Source organism: Vidua chalybeata, chromosome 21 (assembly GCF_026979565.1).
Source record: "Vidua chalybeata isolate OUT-0048 chromosome 21, bVidCha1 merged haplotype, whole genome shotgun sequence".
In the NCBI taxonomy this organism is placed as follows: Eukaryota; Metazoa; Chordata; class Aves; order Passeriformes; family Viduidae; genus Vidua; species Vidua chalybeata.
The window spans coordinates 10,084,219-10,095,569 of NC_071550.1; the positions used below are offsets into that span (position 1 = coordinate 10,084,219).

General features: G+C 60.3%; 2 protein-coding genes across 4 annotated transcripts; both read right to left on the minus strand.

Annotated features, from left to right (window-relative positions):
• Positions 1–974: 974 nt before the first annotated feature.
• HDHD3 (haloacid dehalogenase like hydrolase domain containing 3) lies at positions 975–2,305 on the minus strand. The gene has a single exon (XM_053961734.1). The coding sequence runs from the start codon at positions 1,840–1,842 to the stop codon at positions 1,126–1,128; it is 717 nt and encodes a 238-aa protein (XP_053817709.1). The 5' UTR covers positions 1,843–2,305; the 3' UTR covers positions 975–1,125.
• A 63-nt stretch (positions 2,306–2,368) lies between these two features.
• ALAD (aminolevulinate dehydratase) lies at positions 2,369–9,890 on the minus strand. 3 transcript variants are annotated; one of them, XM_053961732.1, is made up of 12 exons: positions 9,837–9,890; positions 6,418–6,559; positions 6,191–6,241; positions 5,402–5,498; positions 4,942–5,077; positions 4,745–4,828; positions 4,476–4,564; positions 4,125–4,180; positions 3,357–3,444; positions 2,811–2,897; positions 2,559–2,688; positions 2,369–2,479 (listed from the first exon to the last, which is right to left on the minus strand). In XM_053961732.1, exons 2-12 carry the CDS (start codon positions 6,528–6,530, stop codon positions 2,406–2,408), a joined length of 1,005 nt encoding a protein of 334 aa, XP_053817707.1. In that variant the 5' UTR covers positions 6,531–6,559; positions 9,837–9,890; the 3' UTR covers positions 2,369–2,405. The 3 variants fall into 3 exon arrangements, with proteins under 3 accessions (XP_053817707.1, XP_053817706.1, XP_053817708.1); XM_053961731.1 differs by lacking the exon at positions 9,837–9,890 and adding an exon at positions 9,625–9,794; XM_053961733.1 differs by lacking the exon at positions 9,837–9,890 and adding an exon at positions 8,937–8,957.
• Positions 9,891–11,351: the final 1,461 nt, after the last annotated feature.

Consider the following 11,351-nt stretch of genomic DNA (forward strand, 5'->3'; position numbering starts at 1 on the left):
ATGGCTTCAAGTTGTGCCAGGAGAGATTTAGGTTGGATCGTGGAGAAAATTTCTTCACTGGAAGGGTAGTCATGCCCTGGCACAGTCTGCCCAAGGCAGTGATGGAGTCACCATCTCTGGAGGGGTTTGAAAGGTGTTGTGGATGTGGCACTTGAGGACATGGTTTAGTGGTGGCCTAGGCAGTGTTGGGGGAACAGTTGGACTCAATCCTAAAGGTCTTTTCCAACCTAAATGATTCTGTGATTCCCTGATTGGGACACAGCTGGAGATGCTTTTGGGAGGAGCTACCCCATTGCAGAGCAGGGACAGCACAGGGGGCTGTCCCCTGTGGGGGATCATGCTGGGACAGGGGCACTGCTGAGGGGCTGTGGCCATGTCCAGGCAGAGGAACAAGCAAAGACCAGCAGAAAGAAACCAAAACTGAGTGTTCCAAGGGAGTGGGGTTTGAGTGTAACATGGTGCAAACATGGGGAGCTGATGGCAGCAGGCAGGGAGGAGAGGTGTAGGCCTGGAGTTGAGCCAGAGAAAGGGGTTTAAAATCATCTTTAAAGGATCATTTTTATTTCTCACTACCCAAATCAGTAAAGTTTATTAACTGGGAATTCATTAGGTGAAATTGCTCAGCTCCAGCTGCTTTGCCCACAGCAGGAGACCTGCAGGCACTTCCTGCCTGCCTTCCGCTGTTGGGAAGGGGGGGATGTTGGTGAGGTGGCAAAGGTGGGGTACACTGAAGGTGCAGGGCCTGGGCAGGGGTGTCCTGGGTGCTCTGTGTGGGCAGGGTCACCACTTGCACTGGGGGATGCTTGGGCCTGTCCCTGGGGTGACTGAGAAGGGATAAACCTCAGTATCTGCCTCCATTTCCTGCCAGAATCAGCCTCTGGAGTGACCCAGCCCCAGCCCTGTTAGGGGAAGACACCACAGCTGATCCTCTTCTGTGGTGTTTTTAGAGCCATGAAACACATCTGCTCCACTGCTGGGCATCAGAAATGTTTTATTACATGAACACAACTCCTGCTCCATAGGCAGTTCAGACTTGCTGCTCTTCCCTGCCCACCTGGCAGCAAGAAATCTCATGTCAGGACAGTTCAGCTCTCGGCAGCAGCACTGGACCCCTCCGAACCGCAGCTACTCCTTCTCGATGCGAGCCAGGAGGTGGCTGAGCGTGGGCAGGACGTGCTCGGGGGGCACCTCGGGCCCCTCGCCCGGCCCGGCCGCCCGCAGCAGGAAGCTGTGCATGCCCGCGGCCCGGGCCGCCCGGTAATCCCGGCTGTAGTCATCGCCGATGTGCGCCGCCTGCTCGGGCCGGGCCCCGCCGAGCCGCAGCGCCTGCTCGAAGATCCTCCCGTCCGGCTTGGCGAAGCCCGCGGCCTCGGAGGTGAGCACGAACTCGAAGTGGTGCCGCAGGTTGCACTGCGAGAGGATGGCTTCCAGCCGGCTGTCGAAGTTGGAGACGACTCCCATGCGGAAGCCGAGCTGGCGGCAGCGGCTCAGGGTCTCGGCGGCTCCCGGCAGCACCTCCCAGTTGTTGGGGCTGCAGTAGTCGCGGTAGAGCTTTTCTGCCAGCTTCGTCAGGGCTGCCTCGTCGTGCACGCCCGAGAGCCTGAAGCTCTGTTTGACAACATCCAGCCACCACTGCCGGGAGCTGAGCCCCTGGCCGTGGCCGTAGTTGGGGAAGCGCCGGCTCTGGGCTCCGTACACCTCCCGGAAGGAGCGCCCCAGAGCCTCGGGCTGCACCTGCAGCCCGTGGGCCCGGGCCTCGGCCGCGTAGCTCTGGCCCACGGGCTGCCGCAGCCGCAGCAGCGTGTCCTTCACATCCCAGGTCAGCAGGCGCAGCCTAAGCATGGTCTCAGCAGCGCCCGGCGACACCGCCGAGCCCCGCGGTGCCAGTCACATCAGAGGGCTGCGGGCACCGCGGCCTTTTGTCCACCTCAGTACGAGCGTCGGTGTCCCCCCGGCGGGGCTCAGGGTCCCTCTGGGGTCAGCAGGGAGACGCGGCAGGGACAGCAAACCCTGCTCCGAGTCCCAGGGGCAAAGTCTGCCAGGCCGGGGCAGTGACACTCCCCACGTGGGTGCCGCAGACGGGGCGAGCTGGGGCACCGGGGCGGACCCGGTGTGGGGGTCAGGGGCACGGCCGGGGTGTCCGGGGCGGGAGCACCGCTGGAACCTAGGTGCAGACTCGCGGTATCCCCGCGGGTCCCGGAGGTGCGGGGCGGTCCCGGCGCTCACCGGGCCGAGCTCCCGGTGCGGGGGGTCTGCGGGCTGGGGGTGCGCGCAGTGCCAGGGCCCACCTGCGCCGCTGCCCGGAAGCGCCGCCCTTCGCGGAGAACCCTCCCCTCCCGGAAAACCCGCCCATCCCGGAATTCCCTCCCCTCCCGGAGAACCCGCCCCGGCTGCAATGGCCGCACTCAGTGCCGGCCCGCCGCCTCCCGCAGCCAGCGCAGCAGCTGCGGTGTGAAGTAGGTGATGATGATGTCGGCCCCTGCGGAGAGACGAGACGCTGGAGCCAGCCCGGGGCGACACGGGGGATAGAGAGGGGGACAGGGGGGTCGCAGCCTCACCTGCGCGCCTGAAGGCCATGATCGCCTCCTGCACCGCCGCCTCCAGGCTGAAGGCGCCGGCCTGCGCCCCGTGCCACAGCATGGCGAACTCCCCCGAGACGTGGTACACGGCCAGCGGGTGCGTGGGGTGCTGCGGGAGCGGGTCAGCGCCGGGGACAGCCCTCCCCGCACACCCCGGTGCTCCAGCGCCCGTCCCGGCGCACAGAACCCACAGCCCCCACCCAGAGCCCTCCCTGCCCGGCAGGGCCTCACCCGAGCCTTGACGTCCCTCACGAGGTCCAGGTAGGGCATCCCCGGCTTCACCATCAGCATGTCCGCACCCTCCCGCACGTCCCGGTCCTGCCACGGCAGTGCGGGGACAAGAACAGCTTGTTTTTGTCCAGGAGTTTGGAGCCGTGGAGGTTTTCCCCAGGGGGGATCACAGGTGTCTGTGAGCCCCTCAAGGCCAAGGTGGCTGGTGCTCCCTTCGCCATACATGTGGTGTCTGGGGAGAGCTGATGGCTTCGTGTCCCTGCACCTGACACCCCAAGCCACAGCAGGGCATGGGGACAGCAACTGCATGCTCCCAGAGCTCAGTCCTTGGGCACACACTGGGACCAGCTCTGCCCAGGCCTCGTGTTTCTTTGGCTCATGGAAGGGGAACACCCTTGGCCATTTGCCTCCCAACTTCTTGCTCGCCCCAAGCCCTGTGGGGTGCAATCACCCACGCCCCCTGTGAAGGTGTCCCGCCCCACAGGCATAACCCCACAGCCCACACTCACCCCACTGAGGGTGTCCCACCCCACAGCCCACACTCACCACAGCGCGCACGGCCAGCCCGCGGGCGCCCGGGGGCAGCTGGTAACAGCGCCGGTCCCCAAAGGCAGGTTTGGACAGTGCCGCGTCCCTGCAGAGGGGCAGAGGGCAGGGGGTGAGGAACCCCTGCCTCCCACCTCATACAGCTCTAGAAGCATGAGGACAGGCCAGGACAAGCATCTGAGCCACTGAGCCAGACCGAGGGGGCACTCCCGACGCAGTTCAGCACCCAGGGATTGCTCTGGGAGATCCTACAGGCCCAGGCTGGCCCTGGGAGCTGATTCAACATCCACTGCCCTCCTCATGCCCAGAGTCTGGGTAGAATTGTGTCAAGCTCTTTTCCAAGGCAGGTTCCTCAGGGATACCCTGCCAGGGTCAGGCTGTTCTTGGGACAAGGTCTAACAGCTGACTAAGCTGAGGCTTGTCCCTGAAGTTGCCCTGGGGGACAACACTGACTCCTGTGACTCCTAACTGCTCCTGGAAGCTGCAGGCAGCTCCCTCACTGCCTGCCTTACCAGCACCCAAGCAGGTGAAGGGTTGGCATGGAAGATCACCCTTCAGTGACCTTGCTGCCAGCCAGCCTCTCCTGGGCAAGGTACATTTGTCTCCTTTTTGCATGGAGAAGTAGGAGTAGGGTGCTGCTAAGTGACCAGTGTGGCCCCACGTACAGCCCAGGCTCTGGGTAAGCCCCTTTCCCAAGTAACTCCCTGGGAATGCACTCCCAGCCAGCCTGGCCGCAGCTGGGCACACCTGGCTGGGGGACAGACCCACCTGAAGGGGCCGTAGAAGCACGAAGCAAACTTGGCGCTGTAGCTCATCACTGAGACCTGGAGGGCAGAGAGGGGCTGTGAGGGCTGTGAGCTCAGGGCCACATCCCAGTGCTGGGACAGGAGAGATTCCCTCCACAGCTTTACCTTCCCCCTGCCAGACATCTGGCACTTCACCATGCCTGGGCATTCCCCTCCAGCCAAGGACATTCCCCTCCTGTGTGTGCCGGGGCAGGGCAATGCCCGTGGCACCAAGGGGGGCATTTGCCCCTCCTGCCACTTGCCCTGTCCCACTGTGCTGCAGCCTCCCATGGAGGTGGCTCGTGCCTGTAGCACACACAGGTCCCTGGCTCACCTTGTTGCCCAGATCGTTGGAGATCAGCGCCTGCTTTATGGCTGCAATGCGCCCGTCCATCATGTCTGAGGGGGCCACGATGTGGCAGCCTGCAGGGACGGACAGGACAGGGATGCTGGGAAGCACTGGAGGCTCAGGTGCTGCCTGAACAGGGCAGGGGAGCACTCCCAGTTGGAGCCAGGCCCAGTCTGCTTTTGGGTCTGGCCAAAGCCAGAGAGGGGCAGCTCTGTGAGAGCCAAACTGGGGTGTCACTGCCCAGGGCTCCCCACCTGCTTTGGCATAAGCCAGCGCCACCTCTGCCAGCCGCTGGCAGCTGAGCTCGTTCTGGATGGTGCCATCTTCACGCAGGATGCCTGGGAGACAAAGCTGGGGTTACACAGGGGAGGGACAGCTCAATCCCTCAGTCCCAGGGGAGTCTGGCTCTGGGGACAAGCTGAGGAGATGCTCAGAGCAGCAGTGTGCTCACCACAGTGCCCATGTGAGGTGTAAGGGCACAGGCAGACATCACAGGCAATCAGCAGCTCTGGGAAGGTGGAGTGGATCTTCCTGATGGCCTGGATGGCAGGAGTGCCCTCAGCATCAGCAGCAGAGCCTCTCTCGTCCTGTGAGGACAGAAACACCTCAGCATGCACAGCTGACACTTCCCACCGGCTCCTTCATGGCAGCAGCTCCGCCTAGGAAGCACTTCCTGAACTGTAGGACCCTCTAAGGCTGGATGGTGGGACCCCACTGAGGGAAAAGGGTGATGGGCAGCTAGGACAGGTTTTTGGGGCTATCTGCAGAGCTCTGAGGACTTTCTGGGTGTCCTCTCATATCACAGCCAGAGACCCTGAACTGCTCCTGTTTGATCAGGAGACCCCCCCCCCCCCCCAGATTGCCCTGACAGCCCTGTGGCTATCCCAGCATCCCCACACACATGCACTGACCTTGTGGACCTTGCTGGGCACCCCAAAGATGAGCACACACTTGAGGCCGTCTTCGACAAGGGGCCGCAGCATCCCATCCAGCTTGTTCACTCCATACCTGAGCAGGGCAAAGGGAAGCAGCTGCCAGGCACCCAGACCTGCTCTGTGGGGAAAGCTGCCCTGGGACTGGGATGCTGCCCTGTGACCAATCAAGCGTCACCAGGCAGTGGCTGGAGGTACAGGGGAGGTGTTGCCTGAACACTGGGAGGAACAATCTGAGCCCTTATCTGGGGCTCCAGGAGCACTATCTGCCCGGCATGGACACCGCTCTGGAGGGATGGGCAAACCTTGCCCTTGGATCCCTTATCTTGGTGTCCCTGGTGCAGCTCCATCCCCCTTTCCCAACACAGCACCCCTGCTGCTAATGTGCAGCAGATGCAGAGGGGAGCTGCCAGTCCAGTGGGATCCAGTGCAGGACCAGATTCCATGTCCTTGCAGAAGTTTTCTGGCTGCTGCTGGAAACCCTGTTCACTTCCATCCTCCCTGTGTGCCCAGCCCACGCAGCCTGGGAGTGCTCTGGGACACAGCCAGACCCTGGTGCTGTCCCTCCCAGTACTGACACTTTTCCAGCATTCCCTGCATGATTCCCTCCACTCCCTTAGTGGGTGAACATTCCCATCTTGTCTGATGCTGGAGATCTCCAAAGCAGGAGCCAGAGGGTTGGAAGCCTCCCCTTGGCTCATGCTCAGGGCATAAATGAACCCTCCCCAGACAGAGGGCACAGCAGCGACTGGGGGGCTGGATTCATACCTGGCTTGTCCAGGAAGGCTGGGAATTGGCTCCACGGCATCAGGGCTGTCACTGTGGGGGGTGGATGGGACAGAGATGTGAGCACTTGGTGGGAGAAGGAAGCCTCTCTCCCAGACTCGTCCACAGGAACTCTGAACCTATTTAACAGCTCAGGGGCTGCAGGGATGGGCCCAGCCAGACACCGTGAGCCAGGTCCATCCCTCACTCGAGAGCTGGGGCTCACTCACGTGACAAAGATGGGGTAGATGAGGTTGGAGGCATCGAAGGCGGTGGCCGTGCACTGCCAGGAGCGCAGCACAGGGTGGAAGTATCCACTGTGGAGAACGGAGTCTGCCTGCATGGTGGGCTCTGCTGTCAGGTAAGGAGACTCTGAAACACCAAAACAAAGCAGCGGGGCCCTGGTGAGCTGCTGCTCTTGGCACATGTGAGGAGGGGCTGGGATCCAGGCAGCCACAGCAGGACTGACCCTGTCCCATGCCAGGCCATGAGCTGCAGCCCAGGCAGCTCCACCCCACCTACCCCGGGCACCCTGGGGTGCTGCAGGACCCCCATCAGCAGCCACAGCACGGCCCTTCCCATTAACAGGGAGATCAGTGACTCCTCCCCGCAAACCTCCCAGTTCTGTGTATGAAACCCCCCATTTCCAGCCACTGACAACCTCCCCCAGCAGAATCACGTTCACCCTCCGCAGGTTCCTATCCCTGAGCCCCAAGAGGGTCATTCTTCATTTTACTTTTCCTTAGTGCTGAGAAATTGTGTGACACAGCTTTTGTATGGATACAGTTTTTGGAGAGGATACAGAGCTGCTCTGTGTGATCTTTAAGGTTCCTTCCAACCCAAACCATTCCATGATTCTGTGCAGCACCACATATTTATGGCTGCAGTGTGAAGGTGCAGTTACAGAAGAGGGGCACCTCCAGGGGCACTGGAGGAGAGAGGCACGCGACCATCCAGGGCTCTAAAACTCTCACAAGTACACAACTCCAGTGGGCACTTACTGCTGGATAAAGAAAACTGTGGAGTTGGGCAAAACTGATTTCAGAAATAACAAAATTCACACATAAATCAATCATTAGCTATCTCACGGCTGAAGCTTCTTCTGTAGCAATGTTTTATTCTCTAGCAGATCTAGTAATAATTCTGTGATCAGCCCATTAAGAATTAGATTTCCATGAGGGCTCAATTCCCACCACCATGCTGCTGGTGGATGTGATGGAAGGGGCCGTGGGAAGGGAGCTCTCCTGGGATGAGGTGTTTGGCTGCAGTGCAGAGGAACAGCTGCACGACCCCAACAAGGGACTGTTTGTGCAGAGCAGCTCCAAGGACTTCTGGCTGCTCACACAGGGCCACATCCTCTGAACGCCCTCTGCAGACGAGTTTGGGTGCCCTGGGAGACAAAGCAAAGTTCCTGCTGAAGAACATGGGTTTTTGGGAGCTGAGCCTGAGGGAGGTGGGCAGGAGCAGAGCTGAGATGGGATTCTGAAAGAGCAGGTGGATGCCTGTGAGTGTCCTGGGCAGGGCAGGGCTTCCCCAGGGAGATGGAGCAGCAGGAGGATGGGACCCCTCTCAGGGGAGCAGCCTTGGTCCATCCCAGGAGGGATTCTCCAGGCAGTAAACCTCTCCGACCCCCAGCCTGCATCCAAACTCTCTCTGGAGAACAGAGTGGGACCAGAGTCCCTTTGGAGGCACAGCTCCAGCTCTCAGCACTGAATCCAGGGGACGAAGTTTAATACCAGCACCCATGACACCAGCCAGTAATAGAGCTGGGAGATGGCTCAGTTCTTCTGGAAAACCTTTAGTATGAAGTGTTTCACCTATTTTACACACTCAAGACCCTTAAGATCTTCTAATATGGAGCCAAACTCTTATCAGAGTGCACAGTGCACAGAACACTTGGAACAAACGGGAATTGTGTTCAATCCAGGGCTGGAATTGAGCCTCTCATACCCCAAGGAATCGCTTCTGCTTGGGCATCAGGAAAGGCCCCTCTTGGTTAGAGGCTTACATGTATAAAAACTCCGAGTAAAAACATCAGGTGGTGCTCGTGGGGATGCAGAGCAGCTGACAGGCACGCTGGCAGTGTCATGGCATCCCCTTGGCAAGCCATTTTTAGCCCTTGGAACGCTGCTGCCCCAGGCCTTACTCCAGGGAAGGGGACAGCCCTCGGGTGAACTGGAGCTGGCAGCTCCAGCAGGCGCCAGGCTCCAGGCAGGACTGGCAAACAAAGGGCTCAGTGAACAAAACCCACCTCGAGAATCCAAAAAATGTTTTAAACAGTTAATCCCACCAGAGGGAGGGGAGGAGGCTGGGTGGGACCAGAGTCACCTGACTGGATGGGACAGATAGAGACCACAGCTCCAGAAACCGCGCTCCGGAGCGAGGAGGAGACGGGACCGGGTGGGATTGCAGTGCTAAGATAAGAGTGGCACGGGTGTGTCCCAGGCTGCCGGGCCGGGTCCTCCTTCCCAGCCCCACGTCCAGGACAAGCTGCTGCCCACGCAGGGCACCCGGCAGGACGAGGGCATCGGGGTGGCACAGCTGGGGACATCGGGGAAGGAGGGCAGGAATGTGCCATGGGGACATTGCGCCACCCGCTGCGCCCTGGCCTGGGGCTGCTCCCCTCGAGATCCCGGCAGAGCAAATTAACCTTTCCTCAACATCCAAGGCTCAAACCTGTCTTTCTAAAGCTCTTTGCTCCGTGCACAACGGAGAATTCAAGGACAGGTCGGCAGCAGAGCGGCTTCACCTTTGCTCCTTCCACTGGGACCGGTGCAAAGCCGCAGCACCCGAACCCGCAGCTGTGCCCAGCCCGTGCCCGCGGCACTGCCCGGCTGCCTCGCTGCTCTCGAGGGACGGGAAGCAACTTCCCAATGCGAGAACCCGGCACACGCCGGCCCTCGGCACCGGCGGGACAATTTTCGGGGACGAGCGGGAGGCAGACCCGGCGCTGCTCTGGCTCCCGACAGCCCCCCACGAGCTGGAAGGGTTTGTTCCCTCATCTCGCCTCATCTTGGCAGCAAGAGGTGTCCCAGCATTTCAGGACACACAAGCACACGTGGCCTCAGACGTGAGCTCAACTATTTAGCTAAATCTTAAGGACATGCAAGCTCCCAAAAATCCCAGCTCGGGACGGATCGGGGGGTTCTAGGAAAGTGGAGCTCCCCGGGCAGACAACGCAGCTGTGGGTTAATTAACAGCCACTAACGAAGGCCAAGCTACTACAGGGTTAATTAAGAGCTACCTAGGAAAGTCAAGCTGTTAGGGCAGGTTTCCCGCTCCAGTACGGGAACGGGGATGCTCAGGGGTCTGGAGTTACACCCCAGGACAAGCGGGAGCTCAGGACCGACGCCAGCTCGCAGCATCACACGCTGCTCGGTGCGTCCCCCGCCGTTGCCACGGTTACCGAGCAAAAACGGAGCAAAACCGAGCAAAACCTGGGTCGTCCTTGCTGCGTTACCCGGGGCTGCCCTTCCTGCCTGCACCCAAGCGCGGCCGGGCCCCGTCTCTGGAGTCATTCCCCGGCAGCCCTGCAAGGGACCGAGGTCGGGGACCGGAGGAGGGGCGGACGGACGGCCCCGGCCCCGGCCCCGGCCCCGCCCCCGTTCCCGGTCCCGTTCCCGTTCCCGGTCCCGGCCCCGGCGCTCACCGATCGCTGCGTCCGCTCCGGCCGTGCGACAGTGTCCTCTATTTGCATAACCACGCCCCTAATCAGCATGGCTCCGCCCCGCGCGGAGGGGCTGGCGGGAAGTCTCGAGGCGGAGCGCGGGAAAGGCGGCGCGGGAGGACGGGGGTGAGGGCGGAGCGGGGATTTGGGGTCTGCAGCAGGGATGGGCCCGGGGGGGCACGGGGCACGGCCTCGGCGTGCTGCGGGTGCAGGCTCTGGGTGCTGGAGCCAAGCAATCCAGTTCCGGGGTGCTGTAGGGGCACCTGGAGCCAGGTTTGGGGGTGCTGAAGGGGGACTCAGAGCCAGGTTTTGGGGTTCTGGGGGACATGGAGCAGGGCTTTGGGGTGCTAGGGGGACTAGAAGGCAAGTTTTGGGCGTTCATGGAGGCTGGAGCAAAGCTCTGGGATGCTGCAGGACCCAGAGACAGGTTTTGGGGTGCTGAGGGGAGGCATGGAGCAGGGTTTTAGGGTGCTGGAGGCCTATGCAGTCCAGTTCTAGGGTGCTGTGGGAGGACCTGGAGCCAGGTTTTAGGATTCCAGAGTGGCTGTGACAGGGCATGGGGTGCTGTGAGGGTTTGGAGTGCTGCAGTGTTTGGTTTAAGGAGCGTGGCTGAGAGGCTGTGGTGGTGTGGAGCAGGGTTTGGGGTGCTGCAGAGGCACCTGGAGCTGGGTTTTGTGGTGCTGGGGGTCTGCCCAGCCCAAGAAAGCCCAGAGCCCTGCCTTGGTCTCTCAGAGCAGGGGAGTTGCCCGGATCAGGTTTAGTGCAGGACATTCTGCAGCTCCCCCACCAAAGCATCATTCCCTGGCTTGCTCCAGTGCAGAAACCCTGGATCCAGATTCTGGACCCTCCCCCCAGCCGGGAACCTCTCCCTGGAGCGAGGGAGGGGGAGCTGATAGCAAACATCAGTGATCTGGAAATCCCCTCCTTCTTTCCATAGTCCCTCCCTCCTCACACGGAGGCCAGGCTGCAGCAGCCTTCATCCTCCCCTCATTCTCCTCCATGTCAGCTGCTGCAGAAACCATTTCCCAGAGCATTTCCTGCTCCCATCCCACTTATGCAACCACAACCTGCTCATTTTATAACTGACCGAAATACGAGACTCCCATTTATGTAAAAAAAAAAAAAGAAAAATCTGGCTTTTATTTAGATCTCATTCCCTTCCGGAATATGCACCCCAGATATGTGCTGAAGAGAAAAAAAAAAAAAAAAAAAAAAAAAAAAAAAAAGAGAGGAAAAGAGCTGGAAGGTGGGGAACACATCATCAGGCTTTCCACAGCCTGGCTAAATGCCAGCAGAAACTAGACAGCAGAAAATCTGTGTTGGTTCAGTTCTTTTCAGAAGCTGGGCTTGTGTGCGTGTGAAAATCCAGCGTGCCAGGAGAGCAGGAAGGCAGGGTGGTTCTTGTGGGTAGCTGCCACCATTTTTTTGGTGGAAAGGATCCAGGATTCCTCACAAGTGCTATTTTAAAACTGCACATCATCACAACCTGGAGGTTTT

What these genes read in the sequence shown, in the direction of transcription:
- HDHD3 (XM_053961734.1), bottom strand. Translation starts at nt 1,842, where the DNA reads ATGCTTAGGCTGCGCCTGCTGACCTGGGATGTGAAGGACACGCTGCTG.
- ALAD (XM_053961732.1), bottom strand. Translation starts at nt 6,530, where the DNA reads ATGCAGGCAGACTCCGTTCTCCACAGTGGATACTTCCACCCTGTGCTG. An exon ending in ATCTACCCCATCTTTGTCAC is followed by an intron (nt 6,242 to 6,417) that starts GTGAGTGAGCCC and finishes CACCCCCCACAG; the next exon opens with TGACAGCCCTGATGCCGTGG. An exon ending in CCAACGATCTGGGCAACAAG is followed by an intron (nt 4,181 to 4,475) that starts GTGAGCCAGGGA and finishes TCTGCCCTCCAG; the next exon opens with GTCTCAGTGATGAGCTACAG.